The sequence below is a fragment of the Triturus cristatus genome, chromosome 6 (genome assembly GCF_964204655.1).
Source record: "Triturus cristatus chromosome 6, aTriCri1.1, whole genome shotgun sequence".
Taxonomy (NCBI): Eukaryota; Metazoa; Chordata; class Amphibia; order Caudata; family Salamandridae; genus Triturus; species Triturus cristatus.
Genome location: NC_140589.1, coordinates 996,962,813 through 996,984,941, shown reverse-complemented (window position 1 = coordinate 996,984,941; position 22,129 = coordinate 996,962,813). Strand labels below are relative to the sequence as shown.

Below are 22,129 nucleotides of genomic sequence, written 5' to 3'. Positions count from 1 at the left end.
ACTGGGTCCACATCGACAAGAGGATCACCTGTAGGCTCCTCAGCTACGCACACAAGGCACTCCACACCGCCGGACAAGCCTACCTGCACATCAGACTCAGCTTCTACACCCCCACCTGCCAGCTCCGCTCCGGCATCCTCGCCCTCGCAGCTGTACCCCGCATCCAACGTACGCACGCCTGCAGCAGATCTTTCTCCTACCTCGCCGCCAAGACCTGGAAGACCCTCCCAACCCACCTACGACTGACCCAAGACCTACTTGCCTTCCGGAGACTCCTCAAGACCTGCCTCTTCGGGCATTGGTGGAACCCCCCACCCTCTGCGCCTTGAGACCCTGACAGGTAAATTGTGCGCCTTACAGGTACCCTGATCGATTGTTGATTCATTGACGCTGCCTGCTGGTGGGTGTGGTGTGATTCGGCTGTGGGTCTCCCAGGTGATGTATCTGTCCCACCATGGCGCATGCTGCCATGTCAGTGTGTGTGAGTTCCTGCCCTTGATTTATGAGCTTGTTGTGTTTGTGTTCGAGTTTGCAGTTGTCACAGGAGGGCCTTGTGCTGCCTACAGCAGGGCCAAGTGTCAGCTACCTTGTCAGTACTTTGCCAGTCCCTGTGCATTGCGCATGGTGCATGGGTATGTACCGGGTCCATATGGGCTGAGGGCAATGGTGTCTGTTTCTGAGTTGTACAATATGTTTAGTGGTCCCACCCTCCCAGCATCCCGGACATCCTGTCTTGGGTTTGTGGTTTGTGTAGGCTGGGACATGGCATGGCCTTGCTTTGTGAATGGGGCATACTCATGTTAGTGGCCTGAGCGTTGTTTAGAGTGTGGTTGTGTCAGGTGAGGGCTTGGGGTAGGTGAGGGCATTTGTTGTAGTTGGGGTGTGGATGTCATTCCCCCATGTTACGTGAGTTGTTTGTGTACTCACCAGGCTCTCGGACTCCTTCAACTCCATGTACTCCCACCGGCGGAAGCAGGGCCATCACCTTCTCCTCCCAGGAATGGTAATGTATAAGCCTGGGCAAAGCACTACGCTACGATCGCGTAGTTTGCGAAGTTTGCGCTACTTCGCACTACACGAACTGCACGTAGCACAGTGCGAACACGCGTAGCATAGTTTTGCGTAGTGCTGCGGTCATTTTTTTCTTGCTCGCGGTCCTCAACGTCAAGTTGGCGACCGCGAGCAAGCAAAATGACATCCCGGCGAGACTTTTTCCTTGTTCGCGATCATCAACATCAAGTTGGCGATCACGAGCATGGAAAATAAACCTCCCAGCGAGATTCCCAACGCGAGCAGGTCAGGTTTCTCATTGCGAGTGGTCGCGTATGCTCGCGACCGCTCGCGATGAGAAACTACCAGTTTGCGTTGAGAAAGCTGCCGCTCGAGTAAAAATCTACTCGGCCAGCAGAAAACTACAGCTCGCACTGTGCAAGATGTCATTTTCAATGATTGCACAGTGCCGGTTGCTTGTCCGCACTGTGCAATCATTGAAAACATCTGGCACAGTGCGAACAAGGTACTACGCAGTTCGCGAAGTGCTACGCGTAGCTCGCGTAGTGCGAACTGCACTTTGCGTAGCTTCGCGAAGTGCTACTTCATGAACTACGCCCAGGGTTAGTAATGTACCGGTCTGCGGGGCAGCCCACCTCCTGTGATGATACTCTGGGCGTATTCCTCGTTCATTTTGCGCTTGACTGCCCTGCGCAGATTGTACCAACTGGCTTGACATTCATTCCTGGTCCTTCGGATGGGCGCAACAGCATTCACCCGATCGACGATCCTCTGCCACAGGCTAGTTTTTTGGGATATGCTGGTCTGTCTGACCAATGTTCCAAAGAGCTGTGGCTCGACTCTGATGATTACGTTGACAAGGATGTCCAGCTCCTCCCTTGTGAACTTTGGATTCTTGTCTGTGGGCATGGTGTGGGGTGTGGGTGTGGATGGTTGTGGGTGTGTGGGTGTGAATGTGTAGGTGTGTTTGTATGTGTAGAAGGGGGTCTGTGTGAAGGAGGTTGTGTGAAGGTGTGTAAGTTAAGGTGTATGGGTGCAGTTGTTTGTGTGTGATGTCTGTCAGCAGTGGGCCTGTTGCAAAGGCTCATGGTTTGTGATTGTGGGCCCTTTTTATTGTTCCATTCGTGGGTGTGGCTGTGTTTGAACTTTTGGTGGGTGTGTTATAAGAGGTGGTTGTGAGTTTGGGCCTCTGTTTGACTGTTTGGATGTGCCAGGTCAGTCTTTTAGTTGTTTTTTGTCCTGTAGACGTGTTTTGTGGTGTTGTGCGAGTCGAATTGACGGTCCTTGTGCTGTTTTACAATGTCCTGGTTCAGTACGAGTCTTTTTCGCGTATGTAAGGTGCGTCCATGGCTATGTTGTTGTACAGTGATCACATGTGCAATGGTGTTGTACGACTCGTACATACGCAATGCTGGGGTACGGTGTTGAGGTACGGTGCGTCCAAGTACGGGGCTGGGGTGGGGGGTATGGGGCGTACATACGCGGGTGCTGTGGTGGGGGTACGGCACTTACATACACGTGTGTTGGGGTACGGCGCGTACATGTGCGGGTGCTGTGGTGGGGGTACAGCGCGGACATACTTGTGTGCTGGGGTACAGCGCGTAAATATGCGGGTTCTGGGGTGGGTGGGTACGGCGCAGACATACGCGGGTGCTGGGGTACGGCGCGTACATATGCGGGTGCTGGGGTGGGGTGTACGGCGTGTACATGCACGGGTACTGGGGTGGGTGGGTACGGCACGTACATACGTGGGTGCTGTGGTGGGGGTACGGCGCTTACATACGTGGGTGCTGGGGTACTACGCGTACATGCGCGGGTGGTGGGTGCGACCCGTACATATGTTTGTGCTGGGGTACAGCGCGTAAAGGCGCGGGTGCTGAGGTGGGGGGGTCCGGCGTGTACATTCGCGGGTGCTGGGGTACGGCGCATACATGCGCGGGTGGGGTGGGGGTCCGTACGACCCGTACCCCGGGCCCAAGTGTACCCGGGGTAGTGGTCATACAAAGTTCCCTCCGTACGGGACGTTTTCCATGCGCTTGTGTATTCGGGACGCCGGTACGGATCGGACTTGTGCTCTCGGACTTCAGTTTTGTGACTCGTAGGTAAATCTGTCCGGAGACGTCTCGTAGACTTTTCTCGAAGCAATTCGTATGTATTTTTACGGTACGAATCGTACTTCGCCGTTTGTACGGGATTTGTACGACTTGTACGTAAAAAAATACGGGTACGAGTCGTACGGGAACATTTTTTACCCGATCGGAATCGGCACCTTTGTGTCAATTTATTTATTAAAAGTTTCTCTTTTTTTCTCAATTGGTTGGGATTTTTTTTGTGTTGTGCTTTTTTTTTTACTGTTTGGGTACTGAATTAATACTTTACACATTGCTTCTGAGTTAAACCTGTGTGCTCTGTGACAAACTGCCTGGAGTGAGTTCAGGTTAATTTCATGACCTTAAAGGTAAATCCTGATGTGGGATGTGGTTATCACTTGAAGTGGGTTCCCACACCACCAACTAATATCCAAATTTCTCACAGTGTCTATAATTGGTTGACAGAGTAAAAGAATGTCCAACTGAACAGCTAAAGTTTACAGACCAGAAATCACTAAGATGGCACATTTGTGAATACTTGCAGTTTGTTGTTTTAAATATTTAGGCTCTCCATGGAAGAAGTCATACTATATCTGTAAAAGAACCTGAAACTGACTTTGAATTACAAAATAGGAATTGGGAAATTTTTGTGATGTTTTTAAAGATCTGAAGTGGCTTTTCTAGTTAGCACATCTTTCCTGAACTCATGATAAAAATACCTAGCTAGTGAGCTAAGTGAACAAAGGGACCTGTGGACCTAGAAATATAGGGCAACCATAACAAGAAACCTTTTAAGACCCTGGTGCCCTGGTTTTCGGAGGTGGGAGAAGCGTCTAGACAACGGCTTGAATTGCATGGAATTATCTGTAGAACACTGACCATTCAGTTGCAAGTGGGGCTATGCTCAGCTCTGCCAGAAGATGGCCCATTAAGGCAAACCTTATGCTTTAATTGTGTGAATGTGTAGAAGGATTTATTTTTAGTTTCACATAGCGTGAGCTCGACCTGAAGGTATCAATCAGAGCACTTTACATGGACACCAGTTGCGTTACGGACGGACACATTCAATTTGTTAGGCACCGAGAAATTAAGTGATTTGCCCAGAATCACAGGATGTTGAGAGTCTCTGCTGAGACTCAAACCCCGTCCCCCAGCTTTGAGGTCGACCACTCTAGCCACTAGGCCACAAAGCCTAACTTTCAGATACACAGAGGCAAGTGACCCAAAACGTGCTGCAGGCAAAATCATTAAGGGAAAGGCAATGCCAACTTTTCAAAAGTGGCATTTTCAAAATTGTAATGAAAAATCATACTTTACGGATTTAAAGTACTGCTAAGGTGGGTGGCACAATAAGTGTTGCATGCCAACTAGTAGCATTCAATTTAAAATTCCTGGGTACTCCACTCTACAAGGAACTTATACACACATTAAATATGCCATTTGGGTAAAAGCCAAATTAAACATGTTTAGGGAGAGAAAACAAAAACTTTAGCACTGGTTTTAATCTTAAGGCCAACAAAAAACAGATTTTGCAAAAATTCATGGGTAAGGGCAAAAATTGTTTTGGGTGGCCCTGCCGAGAGGGCTCGGTTTAACAGATAAATAAATAAAATATAGATAGATAGATAGATAGATAGATAGATAGATTAATAAGGTGAGTATCTGTGGGGTTACATATAGCAAACCTATACTTACCTTTATATAACTAACTTCACAATATTTTGGCCACAATATTTGTGTTTAATGATAGTTCATCCACAGTATTTAAGTAGGTTCTCAGAGCAGGTCACTAATATTTTTGATCCTACTTGCCCTGGTGGAGATCCATAAAAATCTATGTATTGCCTTTATAAAGCTGGAACAACAGCCTATGGCCTGGAATGGCCTGAGCCAAAGGTAAAATGCAAGGATCAAGAATTGCAATTGATTTGGAACACTAGGTATTGCATTAAATGCACAAAGTTCACAATCAGAAAAGTTGAATTACTTTGAATAGCAGGGGCTCTTGATATCCATACTGATACTGCCCAGAGGTAGCCTGTGGATAATGGTGTCAGTACCCACGGAAGAATAAAGTCGTACCCATGATGGAAGTCTTCACAGGTTCCATAGTTTCAACAGAGGTTGCTTCTCCAGTATTGTGGGTTTGGTTTTCCTTGGTATGGATTTTATAACAGCACCAAGGGCCAGATTTATAGTTTGACAGATAGAGTACATTCCATCAGGTTGGTATAAGACAGATAGAGTACATTCCATCAGGTTGGTATAAGACATTAATTCTATCACCTTGACAGACTACCATAAACTCATGCCTAATTCAGACACATGTCGATTTGTTAACATGAAGAGGAATAAATTATGTGAGAGATAAACCAGCCCCGTGCTTGCATCGATAATATGCGTTGCATTTGTACTGCAGTATGCCTTCGGTTATAAGCTGGGTATAAACAGCAGTGGGCAAAAATTGATTAGAAAGCATGCAAACAGCCCACCATCTGCCACCACAGCACCACTCACCGTTAATGGGGCTGTGCTCCAGGGGCAGATAAAGATACAGGCAGAGAAAAATGGTGTTTGAAAGATCGAAGACATGTAGGTCCAGATTTACTAACAGTTTGCACGGGCTTTGTATTACTTTTGTAACACAAACCCTACACAACATGCTATGGATTAGATACTTCCCAAAGTAATGCAAAATTGCACAATGCACTGGTTTGCATTACTCTGCATCAAGGGAGCGTTCCATGGGTGGTACTATACAACCACCCAAGGTTTTTTCTGCAAATCTCTATCTACACACAATTATAGACATGGATTTGCACCAAATCCATGCTCCTAAAGGCACCTTCTAGAGAGGTGCATTTAGGAGAAATATTTGTATTCCTCTAGTTTTTCCTACTGTGCATGTATACTTCATTGTATACCACACGTACAAAGCTGTAGAAAGGTTTCCCTTCAAGTACAAATCTAGATAAAGACACCAACCAGATACCGAATACAAGAGTGGAATGTCTATGACAGCACGATCGCTTAAGAAGGCAAAACCAACAATGCAGTAGAAGGATGGCACAATATCCTCCAATCCCCACAAGGTGGCACCCAACCTTCACTCTATAAATTCAAACAAGCCGTACAAGAAGAACAAAGCTGCCAATAAATATGAATGGAACTAAATATAAAAATAAAGATAGTAAATAAACCAATACAATAAAAAACATGCTACAGTGTGAAGTAAAAACGTTTATTTACAACAAAGTGGTACACTATTTGGAATCAGCAGCCAAAACCCTAATATAAAATAAATAATAACCTAAAGAAGAACTAATAAATCAGAAACATAATCTGAAGCAGCATAAAAAAATGGTCAAATAAATAATAAACATTATTTGTATAAAAAGCAGCTAAACAATGTATAAAACAACATTTTCAAAGACAACAAATGAATACAAATATTATTGATATTACTCATATAAAACCATTAATCTCCACAGCCTAACCCCTGACATCACAACTAAAATCGATGTTAAAAATTAATTTCAACACAAAAAATATATTTTAATATAGAGCAAACACATAAAATACACAAAAATCATGAAAGAAAACGTTTCCCACCCAGAACAAAAACCCTCAAATATAGTTTACTATGCTATAGCTGCTAATGCTACTTCATATCCATGTACTTAAAAAGTACAATTCACCAAAAATCAAAAAATGAATTCCCAAAAGTCTGATGTATCTAAAAAATAAAACAAGTCTAATAGAGATAAATTGAAGCAATCCAAAGTATTCAAAACATAAAACACCCAAAAAAGTGTTTAAAAAAAGAAATGATGCTGGAAATCAAAACAAGAAAGGTAATCAAAGTGAAAAATATTGGTTTATTAGAAACCAAAACTGATTTCTTTCAAGAACAAATGCAAAATCTAAATGTAGTAGGACATCTTGGTAATGGAAAATATGTAATATAGAAGACAATACCTTCCCACAACAAACAGTAAATTCAAATTTAGCCCTTACATCACACTAAATTAACAAAGTACAGACCATTACCCTAATATAACATGATACAACAATACATTGTAAACAAACTGCATATTAACCTAGCCCAAAACACAAGTGAATAAAACTACAAAAAGTATGACTAAATCTACTAAAAACTTTAAAACAACTCTAGAACTGCACACTACTCCCTTCATCCCTCCTACCCTCAAAACCCTAAAAAAACACTAAAAAAGGTCTTACCACTTCTGTTAAATAGCAACGCCTTCCTGCGACTCACTTCCAGGAAAATGGACTAAAAATGATACCGATTGCAGTGTGGATCCTTCATCATCCTAGGGCCTAATACTAGATCTTATCCACTGAAACCATCTGTTTGCTACAGGAATCGTAGTCACTCCTGGTTTGGCAGGCAGTGTAGGGAGACCCGGATGCCAGAGGACCTCTAAGGACAGGGCGGCTATTGCTGAAAGTAGGAGGCAATAAAAGTCAATCATTATCAGCAATCATTCAGTGTAATTAAAAAAAGTCAATAGGGCCTTCCTTACTTGCTATAGCTGATTTCTCTTAACAATTCCACAGTTAATGTCATTGGCAGGGTGGTTTTTGACAGAATTATGTCCTGGTCTACTGAGAACCACATTATCTCCAATGGTCAATATGGTTTCAGAACCGGTTTGGGCTCTCAGGAGCAGTGCCTTAACTTTCACTTGCTAATTAGTAAGTACACTTTAGCGAAAGAGACCACGTCTATCCTGCTTTTATGGACCTGGCCTGTGCCTTTGACAGCGCGGTCAGGTCAAAACTTTGGGTGATAATCAAAGCCAAGGGGCTGGATCATGGCCGGACATCCTTCTTCAGAACTTTTCACACAGATTTAAATGCTAATGTTAGATACTGTCCCAGCGCCGAATGAAGTGAGAAACTCGGCCTGAGCTGAGGTGTTCGGCAAGGCTGTGTTTTAGTATCAACTTTATTTTAGTTGTACATTTTCTAATTAATTGGGTTTTAGCTCAGTTACTAAGGGGTAGGACATGCTAGATGTAGTAGGATGGCGTATCCCTTTCCTCCTTTATGCAGATGATGCTGTTTTAATGTCCAGAACACCCAATGGTCTTCAGCAACATTTAGATATTTTTGTAAATTTTATGGAGAGCCTAGTCATGGCCACAAATTCTGCTAAGTCTTTTGTTATGGCTTGTGGACCCAAAAATATGAAGCTGCAAACCTTTGTGTTGCCGGGGCCCCTCTACAGTATGCATGGATTATTGTACCTGGGGATAACATTTGACTCCCTAGGGACTTGGGACACGTACTAGAAACAGAAGAGACTTAAGTTCAGCCATTTACATGGTTTCCTTTTTAGGTTTGCTTCTAAACTTGGCAACAAGACTATTGTACCTATGGTGGAGGTTTATAACTAGAAGTGTTTCTCAGTCCTGACTTATGGAGCTGATCTGTGGGGTTATAAGGAAATCAGGTTCTTGCAAGGAGAGGAGTACCGAGCATGACGGCGAATCCTTGGCATTTCACTAGGCTCATCTATGTACCCTGTACACAATGAGCTTAATATACCCTTTGTAGCTGGGAAAATCAGTCTAGTGCCACTGATGTTATGGTGCTATATTTGGAAAAACCCGAAAGCCTGCCTGAACAAGAAGATTATATCATGTATGGAACCAACACACAGATTCTAGTGGACACTAATTGCACCTTTTACTAACAATGTACTATTTTGTGGGCATACTAGTAAATACTTATGTATAAATGAAGGCCACTTTTTCAACATATGGTGCTTAAAATGTAGTCCCATACCTTACTACCAAAGGTGTAAGGGCACTTAGGGACTAGGGCCCAATGGGCAAATTTAGTAAAAAAAAATATCACAGCACTCCTACACACAATATTTAAAAAAAATAGGTAAAATCCAACAGTAAGGATTCGTCTTGAAGGGAGAAGATGTCTTTGTTTTATTCACAGGTCAAATTCATCCAGTTTTACATATATTGAAGACAGCCGACACGTGTTTCATCACACACTGACTTTTTCAAGACTGTACAATAATTATACACCATTAGTAGGGAATATAACAATGAAGGAAAATTATAAATACTTTGCAAATAATGTGGAGATAAGCTTCAAAAGGTATGTGGCAAATATTCACTTCTACTCAAAGTAGTGAGTTTTACTTCAAAAGCAACTGTGAAGAATGTCTGTAGATATAACACCGAGATCTGAACTGTGATTGTTTTTAAAATACTTAGGACATAGGGTAATACAGGGAAAAAAGGACATTGTGTACAGAAGTCAAAAATTACTAATATAAGTAAAACAATGTAAGAAAGAAATGTGAGAGATATAACCTTCCACACCAGTGATAAAATAGTTGAAAGAATTGTATGCTAAAGAGTCTAACCTTGGGTAAGACTTGTCCGTACAAAGAAAAAACAAAACCCTTTTTGGTATCATGTAGGCACTTCTTGTGATTGCTTTGCGCTAATCAAGTAGCCACTAGATCCTTTGGTGAACAAAGAGAAGCACACAGAAACAAAATATAATAAAATATAATAAAGTAAAGGAGACATAAGTTCTATGAAACCTTAATAGCGACCCTCAGTAAATGTACATGTCACTTACATGTAAACAAATAACTTGTTCAAATGCAGCCATCCAAGAAAATTATGGTGCCCTATATTAAGCAAACACAAGGCGATGATGGACGGAGCGCTGAAAGTTTTCAGACACTCACCCCCAGTCACAGATCTGGGTATTCAGACTCAGCTATATGCAAATCATTCTTGAACCTGTGCCTCATGGGAACAATCCAGACCGAACTGCCAAGCCATGTCTTCCCCGAACTGGAATCAAGCATCCTTTGACCGGTTTGGGCTAACAGCCCTCATCAGCCGGGCTAGCTTGAATCCAGTGGCAACGTGAGCAAAGGACCCACGTCTGGGCATACCCAGCCAACTAAGGGCGAACAAAGCAAACATAAGGAGATGATGGACAGAGCGCTTCCAGATACTTGTTTCCGGTTCAGGGAAGACCTGGCTTGGCAGTTCGAGCTGGACTGTTCCCTTTTGGGGAATCCCTGCACCCTGTGGCAGGCACCTCATGCTGCCTGTCCCACAGTGCAGGGACTGACAAGGGGTACCCTAGGTACCTGCTCGGCCCCCAACATGAGGCCGCGGAAGGAAAAGGGCCCTGTTAGGGGCCCTCAAAGTCTGCTTCCAACAGCCTTTTCGTAACGGACAGGCCGACTCGAAAAGGCTGTAGGAAAACAGCATCATACTCGCTCGGTCGGAAATGATGTCCCTAGAGCTGTACGTTGTGGTTCCAGCCGACACAAATTCTCTAAGAGACGCTTGGTACCGATTCAGAATGACCATGTGGTTTACAATCCGACCACGAACATTGTAATCAGTCGGGCAGATTGTAAACGAGCCAAGTCTGTCAGAAGGATTCCGACACAGATGAGGAGATTCCGAATGTCGGGAGGAGGTTTTCCACCCAACATCTTAATCAGGCCCTTAATGTATGATGAAAAGGCCATGACTGGCACAGGGTGCAACAGTCCAGGAAAGCAATTGTGGCATGCTGAGGTATGAAGTTACCTTATATATACAAAGGGCCTTATTTCGATGTTGGGCGGCAGGCCATCCGACATCTCATCGGTTATGGTCCGCCCGATCTCAGAGGTATCAGTCCAACTGCCATATTATAATACAGGTGGTCCAACCGATGCTTGCAGGGGGAATATGCTCCGCCTCCGACAGGCTGAAGGAGCCCTTCGGGGAGGCAGGTGGTTTGTGATTCCCAAAATGGAGGCGGTGCCTGCCCAGGCTCTGTTGTGGTGATTAGATGCACCTTTCCAACAGCATTTTCATGTTGTTTATTCTGACATATAAAGGCTGCTGGAAAGGGTCTATTGGTGATCCCAGCAGGGCCTGTTGCCCTCAGCAGTGGGCCTAAACATACATGCATTGTGTGGCCGGTACCGCATGGTGCCTGCCACACGGTGCATGGATGTATAAAAAGTGTATTTTTCCTATTGCCGTTGATGTGTCCGCCCCCAGCACAAGCGGCAATAGGAAAAAATACACTTTCCGACCATCGTAATTTGGGAAGCGGTCCCATTTTCGATACAATGCCGGTCAGAGGCTCATCCGACCAGCATCATAATGAGGCCCTACGTGTCTAACTTGGCACCATCCCATTTTGTAATTGACTTATCAAACTTTTAGCAAAAAATCTGCCAAAAGTACATACTTATTGGTAATATGTTTTGAATCCAGTAACATGATACAAAGAGGAAGGAATAGATTTTCTGGCACTCAGAAAACCATGGAAAAACATTTCCTTGTTCATACTATATCATGCGCAATTCTATATTGTGCATACCTCGCTATTGCACATCTTTACCTACCCCAGGTTGTCCACATGGGTAATCCAAATATGGGGGTTCATGGGACATTTAACATAAAAATAACTATTAGTATTATAGAATCGTAATTCAACCGTGTGATTTGTTCAATTTTGGGAGAAATCTGCACTCCCAAGTATGTTGCAACTGAGCAGGCCCCAGAAACTATCTGGTTAGTATGAAAATTAAGAAGGACCTGCGTCTTATCTATAGTTAGTTTATAACCTGAAAAAATGCCAAACCTTCTGGCTTCCACCTGAATTACACCTACAGCTTCTATAGGATGTGCAGAGAAGACGGCTATATCATCTGCATCCCAATACTCTTCCTCCACCACACATAATCTTTCACCCTCTCTAGCCCTTGTCTTCTCGACTCAACTCAAAGCCTCCCATATTTACAAGATATTATCCCACCCCTCTGTTCCTGGAACCAAATCCAGCATTGAACTTTTATGGGATAAAGATGTTGCATTAGAATTTTCTTTTTCAACCTGGGGCTCCATTTGGGCAAAAATTCACACCACCTCACGCTCAGCAAGCACCACAGAGACGCTCTACTATTTTTACAATAGGCTGTTCCTCACCCCTACAGAACTTCATAGGTTTAAATTATTGGCTGATACAAAATGCTGGTCCTGTCCTCATACTTCTAGTGATGTTCTTCATATGTTCTTTTTCTGCCCTATGGTTCAGAGTTTCTGGACACTTACCTGGAAGAAGTTAAATGGGATTTTATCCACCAGTGTTCCTTTTGAAATCGTACATGTTTTTCTGGGTGGCTCCTCCCCTATTTGGAACGCTCAGAGAAATGTAGGTAAGTGTATTGACTTGTTTTTAAGCTATTACTTTCCAGATTATCACCGCCAATTGGAAGGACCCTTCTAAAATTTCACATCAAGCTTGGTGGAACCTGCTAGGCCATCATCACAGATTAAATAGTGCATTTGCCACCTCTACATCCCTAATGATTAAAAAAGATTTACTTTGGTCACCACTCACCACATTTCTGTCCAGGTTAACCGTCTGACTTACTTTTCATTTATATTGTTAGGAACCGTTTCAATAACTTTAATAACATGTTGTTCACTTTCTTCATTTTTGTGATTTTTACACGATTTCTCAGTGGGCCGATTTTTACTTCCCTTTAAGTAGGCACTGTTTATGGAATCTCTTGCCATTTGTTTTATAACTGAGAATTGAATGTCTTTTTAACATTTACTGTTTTAACCTTTCAAGAATTGTGCACTTTTGGGGGAACTCATTCCTACCTGATTTCATGCGCAGTCTTTCGTAGCTCTCCGGTCCACCGCAATCGGGCAGGCGGTTGACTGAGTGGAGAGAGTCTGCATACTCACTTCCTGGAACTCGCAGGTCACCATTTACAGCTGTTAGCGCTATAGTGGTCGACTCACCCGGGGCATAAAACTACCGCATTTGCGGCCACGCAGAAGAGGAGTAGGCACCTGTTTGTGGAATCTCTTGCCATTTATTTTATAATTGAGAATTGAATGTCTTTTTAAAATGTACTGTTTTAAACTTTCACGAATTGTGCACTTTTGGGGGAACTCATTCCTACCTGATTTCATGCGCAGGCTTTCGTAGCTCTCCGGTCCACTGCAATCGGGCAGCCGGTTGGTTGAGTGGAGAGAGTTTGCATACTCACTTCCTGGAACTCGCGGGCCACCATTTGCAGTGGTTAGCCCTCTAGTGGTCAACTCACCCGGGGCATAAAACTACTGCGTTTACGGCTGCACAGCGGACGCACGCAGCGGGCACACCAAAGGCAAGCCCGTCTGCGCCCGTCCGCTTGGGCGCTGCCAGCTGCTAGGAGATGCTACCCGTCCACCCACAGGTATTTTGCTGCTCCTAGGATGGTCTACTCTAGAGAGAGGTTGATGCAACTTGGATGCCTATCATCCTGTGTGGGTGGGAGAAACAACCCTCAAGTAGTAGAGACCATCTCAGCAGGGAATTGCCCTTACTGTGGCTGGTCATTGGTTGAAACTATGCGAACCTTGTGCAGCTGACATTTGCATTCCAATATGAATCTCTCAGGTAAAGGGCAGTGTGCTGGAACAGAGAAGCAGACCGAGGGGGAGCAAGTTGTACCCTTCCAGGGGCTGTATCTTAATGTTAGATCTATCCCAAAACATGTGGAAGAAATATGGGACTTGTTAGATGACGCTAAACTGGACATCTGTCTTTTTACTGAGACCTGACTGAATGATGATGGTACACCAGCATTGGCAATGGCATACCCGGCGGAGTACTCTGTTGTCTGTCTGGACAGATCAGGAAAGAGGGGAGGATATGTGGCTATTGCTACGCGTCCCCCTTATCATTCTAAGACCCTTGACACTGTATCCACCCCCAATCTAGAGCTGCTGATCTTCAGAGTGCAGCGAGCCCAAACCATTGAATGGGCAGGAGCTTTAGTGTATCATCCTCCCGGAGGTAACAAGAGAGAGTTCTGCACAGCACTACTAGATAGGCTGGCCCCATATATGCTGCAAACAGATAAGTTCCTACTCGTAGATGACTTTAACCATCATCTGGAAGCTTGCTTTAATGCAGAGTCTGCCTGCCTGCTTGCAGCGATGGAATCTCTCGATCTTTCCTCAAGAGTTGTTAGTCCTACACACATTGCGGGCCATTTATTGGACACTATCTTTACCAACATACCAGAATTAGTAGTTGAACCTCCCCAGAAGTTAGGCTGGACTGACCATTCGGCGCTAAGTTTTTCCTGGGCACTCACAAAATTGTCCAGTCTTCTGCAACCACGCAAAGAGCTTCGCAGATCTTGGAAAAAGGTGACATCTTCCGCCTTTAGCCTGGCCTATACCCCCCCTGTATTTATGAATTGCAGTGACTGTGATACTGCTTTAGAAAGGTTTGAGGTCTCTATAACAGATGTCCTCGACTCTATAGCACCACTGAAGAGGGAACAAATCCAGGTGAGGGCAGCCCCTGCCCCTTGGTATTCAGACAGTCTTAAGAGGGAAAGGCCCTATGTAGGGCTAAAGAAAGGAAATGGAGGAAATCTAAATCTGATCAAGATGAATCGCTCTATCGAGAGGCTCATAGAACTTACCTAGATAGCTATAATTCAACCAGGAAAGCCTATCTAGGTTCACACATTATGGAATCAAAGAACTCCTATCGGGAGCTTTTTGCCATTCTGAAGGAGTTCACAAACCCGAGGGTGAATAATCCACTCCCGCCACCCACACAGGAATTATGCAAGAACCTAGCGAGCCACTTTACTAATAAGATCAATGTGATCTATCACTCCTTCGGGCCTGAAGATGAAGATCAGGATAGAACCTGCCTCCAGGAAAACCCCTGCTCCCCGAGCCTAGAACATGTTTCCTGATATTACTGGTGAACAGGTAGGCTCTTTACTATCTCAGGGGAAATCGGGTTCTCCATTAGACCCGATGCCACCTGCGGTTATGTCTGAACTAACCCCGGTCCTATCTGATGTGCTTGCGGAAATCTGTAACATCTCGCTAACTACGGCAACTTTTCCACGTAAATGGAAAAATGCACGCATCAAGCCTCTGCTCTAAAAAGGCACTAGCAGACCCCACTGATTTACAACACTAAAGGCCGGTCTCTCTTCACCCCTGTTGTTCTAAAATCATGGAGACACTAATCAACTGGCATCTCTCTTGCTATTTGGAACAGAACAAATTACTAGATACAACCCAGTCGGGCTTCCTTGCATCTTATAGCACAGAGGCTGCAATACCGGAGGTCACTGATACCTTAAGGATGTTATTGGATAGGGATTCTCCAGCCATGTTAGTGCTGCTCGATCTGTCGGCAGCCTTTGACACCATCTCTCATCGTATCCTGTTGAACAGGCTCCGAGAGATTGGTGTCAGAGGACTGGTCTTTAAAAGTATTCCCAACAATCTGTCCAACAGAACACAATGTGTCCAGTTGAACTCCTTTGTGTCACAAACAATTGCGGTGGATAAGGGGGTTCCACTGGGATCTATTTTGAGCCCTACCTTGTTCAATGTATATGTCGACCCCTTAGCCTCAATCATCAGAAACTGTGGGTTTGAAACCATATCCTAAGTTGACAACACGCAGGTGATAGTTCCCATAGAGGATAACCCTGCAGTAACCAAACGAAGTTCATAAACTGTATGACTAGTATAGCAAGCTGGATGAGGAAGAACTTTCTGCAACTTAACTCCTCCAAGACAGAGATACTGCTGTTTGGTAAAGCGGAAGAACTATGACCCCAGACTGGTGGCCACCAAAACTGGGAAAAGCACCCTCCCCAAGAGGTTGGGCCAAGAACCTAGGCATCGGAATTGATAATAAATTATCCATGGAAGAACAGGTGAAGACCCTGTCGGGCACCTGTTTCGGAACCATGCGGATGCTCAGAAAGATCTTCCCCTGGATCCTGCTTAATGCCAGAAAGGCCCTCATTCAGTCACTCTTAGTTAGCTGACTGGACTATGGCAATTCTTTGCTGGTAGGAATAAGGGAAGACCTGTGATCTAGATTTCAGGTTGTCCAGAATATGGCAGCCCGCCTTGCCCTCAATAAACCAGCGCAAACACCCTCCATACCTCTCCTGCACCAATTATATTGGCTTCCTATTAGAAAATGAGCTATCATCAAGCTGCTATGTATGGTCTTTAAGTCTCTCCAGGGGACTGGCCCTACCTATCTGACTAAGAATATTGAACACTATCAACCCATACAACAACTGAGATCCAGCAACCGCAATTTGCTCTGTACGCGGAGAATAAGGAAGACCAAAATGGGTGGCCGTGTGTTTTCTTATTTGGCCCCTAGCCACTGGAACAAGTTCCCTGAACAAATACGTACCTTCTCCAATCTATCTCCATTTAAAAAAATGCTCAAGTCTTGGCTATTCTAAAGATTTCACTGTATATAAAGTTTCTCTTCTCAGGCGCCGAGAGATCTCCTTGGGGATGATTTGTTGCTCCATAAAAATGTACTTCCCCTTGTCCTTCTCTTCTCCCCTTTCTCTTTAAAATTGCATTTGTTCTAAGTATTAGTTTGGAAAGTTCTGTTTTTCATTATATACTTCTTCTATAATCCAACTATGTTATTTCCATTTTTCGCTATGATACCATTTGACCTTTGTTGTCATATTGTATCTTGTCATTTTACTTTGTATTTCATCTTAATAAAGCATTCTAAACTTAAAAAGAAAAAAAAATCACAAACACACACCAAGTTCATTAATGAAAATACTTAGTCATTTAATTTGAAAAATTCGTAATTTTTTGGTTAAAGTAACAATGGTAACTTACCATACAAACATATAAAAGGGAGAAATTGTACTTTTTTTTTTTTACTTTTCGACGTCACATAAACTGTTTTGCATCTCTCTCTACAGTCTGTGAAGCGTCTGGGTCAAGATTGGATGCAAGAAGGGGCTGTGGTCAGGTAAGAACAATTGATGTTACTTTTTTATACGTAAAGGAGCCTAAATATATTAGTTCATTCATTTTACGGAGAGATGGAGGGAGAGATAGTTTAATGGAATGCTTTGAAAAAATGTATGTTATAGTTGTTTTAACCACTTTTTCATCCCCATGCAGGTTGTGTTCATATGCGCACATCGGGACTGCTGTTTATTTCAACTTAGGTGTAAAAAAGTTGGGAAAAAGTCATGGATCCAACTTTTTTGAACCAATTTTTTTAAATAAAGTCAACTTTTGCACCATGTCGTTTTTATTATTCTTCCATTTCATAAGAAAAAGAGCACACTGTAGAAGAAAAACCTTTGGATTCCTCGATAGATTGTAGTTTTTTGTTTGTTTTGAACATTGTTTTGGGAATTGTCTTATTTTGCAGATTTCTTTACAGCTATAGATTTTTGGGGACACCTTTTTTATGTATTGGTGAAAAATAGAATGTAGGAGATAGAATTTATTTGGATTTTGGACTAATTCTTTGCATTGTTGGATTATTTGTGACTCTTGGTGACATGAAATATCACCAAGAGTCGAAGAAAGAAGACAACTACATGTAGGAAGGCAATTTGTTTTTAATTTTGAAAAAGAATGTAAAAATATCAATTTAATTTGTTTGAGTTGTCAAAATTGGTGAGAAAGTTTAGAGGGTGTTAGTTGGTGTTTGTAGTTTAAGATGTCTGCAATATTGTCTAGGTAGTCTGAGGCTACCATCAATGGAAATTGTTGAATCTTTGCCAATAGTCTTTCACACATCTCTTTACATTTTGGGACATATGAGGATTCTGACTACCTGACAATAATTGCACCATTCTCATTTCATGGAAACGTTGCTCTTTCTTCAAAATTTCCAGGAAATTATACAGGTTAGGGTGAGTTTTCCCTATGGAGTTGTTGAATGAATTATGCCAACCCTCTATATAATTATTATTTAAGCAGGTTGAGTAAAAATTCAAACTGTCAATGGGAAACCATGGCTTCCCTCTCTGACCCACACTGCTTAGGTGGCCAATCCCTGTGCCTTTGAAGTAATTTAAAAGTGGAGCAAATGTTTCCACATTTTGTGAAAAGTATTCAGATTGTATAATCGAAGTGTAGAATTCATACACACACTCAGGAGGTACAAAACACAAAGCTGTTCATTCTTTTAGTTTATATTGTCATTTACTGTTTGACATATAATCCTCTTCTAATTATGTCTTTAGAATTTTTCACTAATATGCCTGGGAAAAGTGAAAATAAATCCTTGAATTTATATTTTCGGGGATATATTAGTAATTGTATTAATCATTTGTAATTCGAAGTCAATTACAATTTTCCTCTGACTTTTATTCACTGTTTTGGAGTTTATTACGGAGAAAAATCAGTGTAAGTTGAGGATTTTTTGTCAAGGAGTAAACTGTAAAGTAACGGGATTGTAGTGTTAATAATGTTGGCATGAATACTGTACATTTAGGTGAATGAATGCGGAGTTGACTTAAATGTTCCATGCATCATCCCAATGTCACTATTCTTAGGGTTACTCTGTTATGCACTGTACTAAATATTAGCATTCTTTTCAAAGGGTTTTCGTTATTATAGAGTAGAAAAGGTTGGTTACTAAAAGAAAGAGGGATTTGAGGGGGAATATTTATGCCAGAATAGGATTGCAGAGCTACTCTTTGTGGATTACTTGACTGTTTTTGTCTTTGAACTAGTCCCCTTAAATTTGGAATTGTGGTCATACTACTGGTAATGTACATGGGGAAGCTCTAGGCTACCTTCCTCAACACCGAGCCACAGAGTTGATTGGAGGTGGCTGCAAGTATTTATATTTGCTGTATACTTTCTCTAACTTAAATCTCCATTGCAGAAGTAAAGTAGTTATGCGCTGTGGCTCTTTCCACTGTGTTACCAAGAGCAACCGCTCTGCTTTTGGAATGGGAAGAAAAATACTCAACACACCTCCAATTACTCCAGGGCTCAGTTAATCCCCCCTTATAATAAATGTAACCACCATACTTAAACAATCTATTGCCACGTTTTTATGTGATGTAGCAAACTTGTTTTATATTTCCATTTTTTCAAAGTTCTGTGAACAAAAAAAGAAAAGAAATTAGCTTCATGTAATAATGCTGAAATGTATATTTTCCTCAAGGTTAATTGGTGTAGGCCATTGAGAATCTTTTTTTAATTACCCTGTGGAAAGAGAGCGAAATAAATGTTTGTTAGTCTTGTTTTCTGTGGGAAGAAAGTTAGGATTATTGTTATATTTAAAATGTAAACAAATTACCTGATTATTCATTTCTTGTTCCTTATTTGTGAAGAAAATTGGTAGATGGCATTTTCTTGGTTTAGAAGAGGATTTCAGGCCTACTGTTGTTGTTGGTTCTTTAATGAGTATCTAAATTTAGAAAGAACATGATTAATTATTTTCTGCATTTTATGCCTCTCCAAATTCTTGAACTTTACAATTGGTTTTGTATTTCTAATTTAAGTCTTGGTGATTTTCTATAAGTGCTACTCATGGATTTTGCAGTATTTCTTTTTTTGATTGTATAAATAGTTTGCTATTCAGATGTTTTCTACTTTATCTTTATCCCCTAAGGGGTAAAAAAAGTAAGACCTTGGCAGAGTAAGAATAATTTTTTTGCCCCTTTGTCACTGTTCAGCAACTTCTCTGAGGTAAGTACTTGGGGGAGTTTCAATAGTAATGTTGCCCCAAACCACTGGCTAGCACCCTCACTGAAGTAAGTACTTGCGGGATAGTGGCAAGTTTTGGGCTGTCATTAATGACCCTTTCCTCTCCGGCCAAGAGAATACTAACACCGACTGTCTCATTCAAGACGATATTTGGCTTCACCACTTTGAAGAGGTTTACGGTGTTGGTGGAATGAGTAACCGGGGCCCCCCCGGAATATCTTATCCATTGCCCCCAATAATATTTAACATAGGGGAGGTCGAAAGAGCAATTAAAGAAACATTAAAGAATAAAGCCCCGGGGGGGCGTGGCTTGGAGCCCAGCGGGGATGGCGGCGCCGCGGTGAGGCTCCCGGACCGGAGCGGGGAAGCAGCGCCTGTTTCTCCGTAACTCGCTCAATTTGTGGAACGCATGCGGGTGTACTGAAGCTCGCACGGATGCTGCACCGGCAGGAGCCCTCCCGGTAATCTTGGTGGCTTTATTGGCATTTTGAGCGCATCGGTGCTATCGCGCTATGCCGGCCGCCATTTTGTTCTTTTTTTTATCGTGGCTGACAGGACACCAGTTCACACATGAAAGGGTCTTTTTTCATCAGTTTTGCCCTTTTTGAACTCCAATTGGCTATTTTGCCTTCCTGAGGAGGCATGTGGGAGCGCAACAACGAAGATTTCCCTCATTTTCTCTGGATGTTCGTGATGACTGGGTTGTAGCCGCCATTTTGCCCTACCTGTTATTTCCTCTGTGACTGCTCCTGAACCGCCAAGGGAAGCTCCACCAATCCAAAAACGGCTGCTTCATCTAATTTAAGAGGTTAGCAACTTTTTATTAGCCAGCGACGTTGTAATTTCACATTTATCTCCCCATATAGGGGGGGGTCCTTATCTCCTCGCACTTTGGCTGCCTTACTTAGGTTTTCCAGCCTTCGTTCTGATCTGGTAACCAAATAGACTCAGGACTAACATTGGGCCCTATTGCTTACTTTTGTTCGCTTTCCTTTTATTTACCTAGTCACCTCTTCTTTTGCTGCCCACCTCGAGCTTCCTACATATTTCTCGAGGCTTGGGTCTTTGTCCTATATTCTGATCAAAGCGAATTTATGGGACGCACTAAAGGGACCTCTTATGCTACTTCGAAACCCAAACGCATTTTCATTAAAAATTCAAAAGTCTTTACAGAGCTTTCTCAGTTAACTGCTTCAGGCCTCCTCACACCGGATTTGTCCCACGCAAGTATGGAACCTGCACAGGCCACCACCGGAAAGGTTAATATGAAACGTCAAAAAAAAGATCCCCCGTCACCACCTAAATCGAATTCTCCGGTTTCCATGGAATTGCTGCTGCAGGAGATACGAGCCCTCAGGCCGTTTATGGAGGAAACTAATACCAAGTTACAGGTTCTTTCGGATAATTGGTCACAGATGGATGCTAGGCTTACATCAGTGGAACAGAATGTCTCCTCTTTTCAGGACACTACCAAGTGTGTTTCGTCCTTACAATCCCAGGTATCCATGTTACATAAACAGGTTGAGGACCTTGAAAACCGAAATAGAAGGAACAACCTGCGCATTTATAATCTGGTAGAGGGAGTTGAAGGTACGGATCCTATCGCTTTCTTCAAGTCCTTTCTCCCGAAAGTTCTTCATCTGCCAGAAGCCCCCATGCTGAACATACAACGTGCTCACAGGCTGGGGCGTGTCGCTTCTCCAGCAGCGTCCTCGCAGAAACCGAGAGGTGTCATTCTCTATTTTTTGGAGTATACTGATTTGTTAAAAGTCCTAGCTGCTGCCAAGGCTCGTCAACAGATCACCTGGTCAGGGGCTACATTATTTTTTGCGCAGGACTACTCTAGAGCTACGGCGTCAAGACGTAAGGCCTTTTTGGACATGAGACCAGCTCTTCGATCCATGGGTGCTAGATATGGTCTGTACCATCCATGTCTGTTCAAGGTCACCTACAACAACAAGACTACTTCCTATGAAGACCCAGTGCGTCTACAGAGCTTCATCAATGCACACAAGATTGACTTAATGGATTCTTCGGGGCCCTCTTCCTCTCATGGAACTTGATTGGTTTGAAATTTCCTGCTATGATTGTTCTCATTTTTTTTCTCTTCCGTTGATTGCAGGAGATATGCTGTTGTTATTTATTTAGATAATTGCATACATTGTTCCTTTTCCTTTTTCTTTTCTCTCAGAAATGGCTAACTGATTTCTTAACCTCCCTGATTTCTCCACAGTCATGTTTATGTCTTGGCGTGTTTCCCCATGGTTCCGGGTTGAGCTTCATCGTAAGGCACGTCTGTCTCATGCTGCTCCATCTCCTCCCAACTTCTCGTTCCCTAACTGTAGGTATGTCTTTTGTTTTGTCTTTTGTCTTTTGTTCAGTAGTTCTACTTTCCCTTATCTTCGCTTTAGGTGTCCCTTTTATTCCTATCAAATCCTACTTTCTGTC

The 22,129-nt window shown here is 42.9% G+C and overlaps 1 protein-coding gene across 8 annotated transcripts in view; it reads left to right on the top strand.

The window, feature by feature from the left end:
* Positions 1-22,129, top strand: part of LOC146820907 (uncharacterized) — a 408,950-nt gene that overhangs the window by 191,454 nt on the left and 195,367 nt on the right. For 5 of the 8 annotated variants that reach the window (XR_014963067.1, XR_014963068.1, XM_085611783.1 and 2 more), the window contains 2 exons: positions 16,921-16,970; positions 21,915-22,022. Coding sequence is in view for 5 of the 8 variants with exons in the window: in XM_085611783.1 (XP_085467909.1) it covers positions 16,921-16,970; positions 21,915-22,022 (158 nt within the window). In the remaining 3 variants the exon portion in view is untranslated. Of the gene's footprint in view, positions 1-16,920; positions 16,971-21,914; positions 22,027-22,129 lie in introns of all 8 variants that reach the window. The other 3 variants (XR_014963071.1, XM_085611785.1, XM_085611784.1) reach the window with 1 other exon arrangement.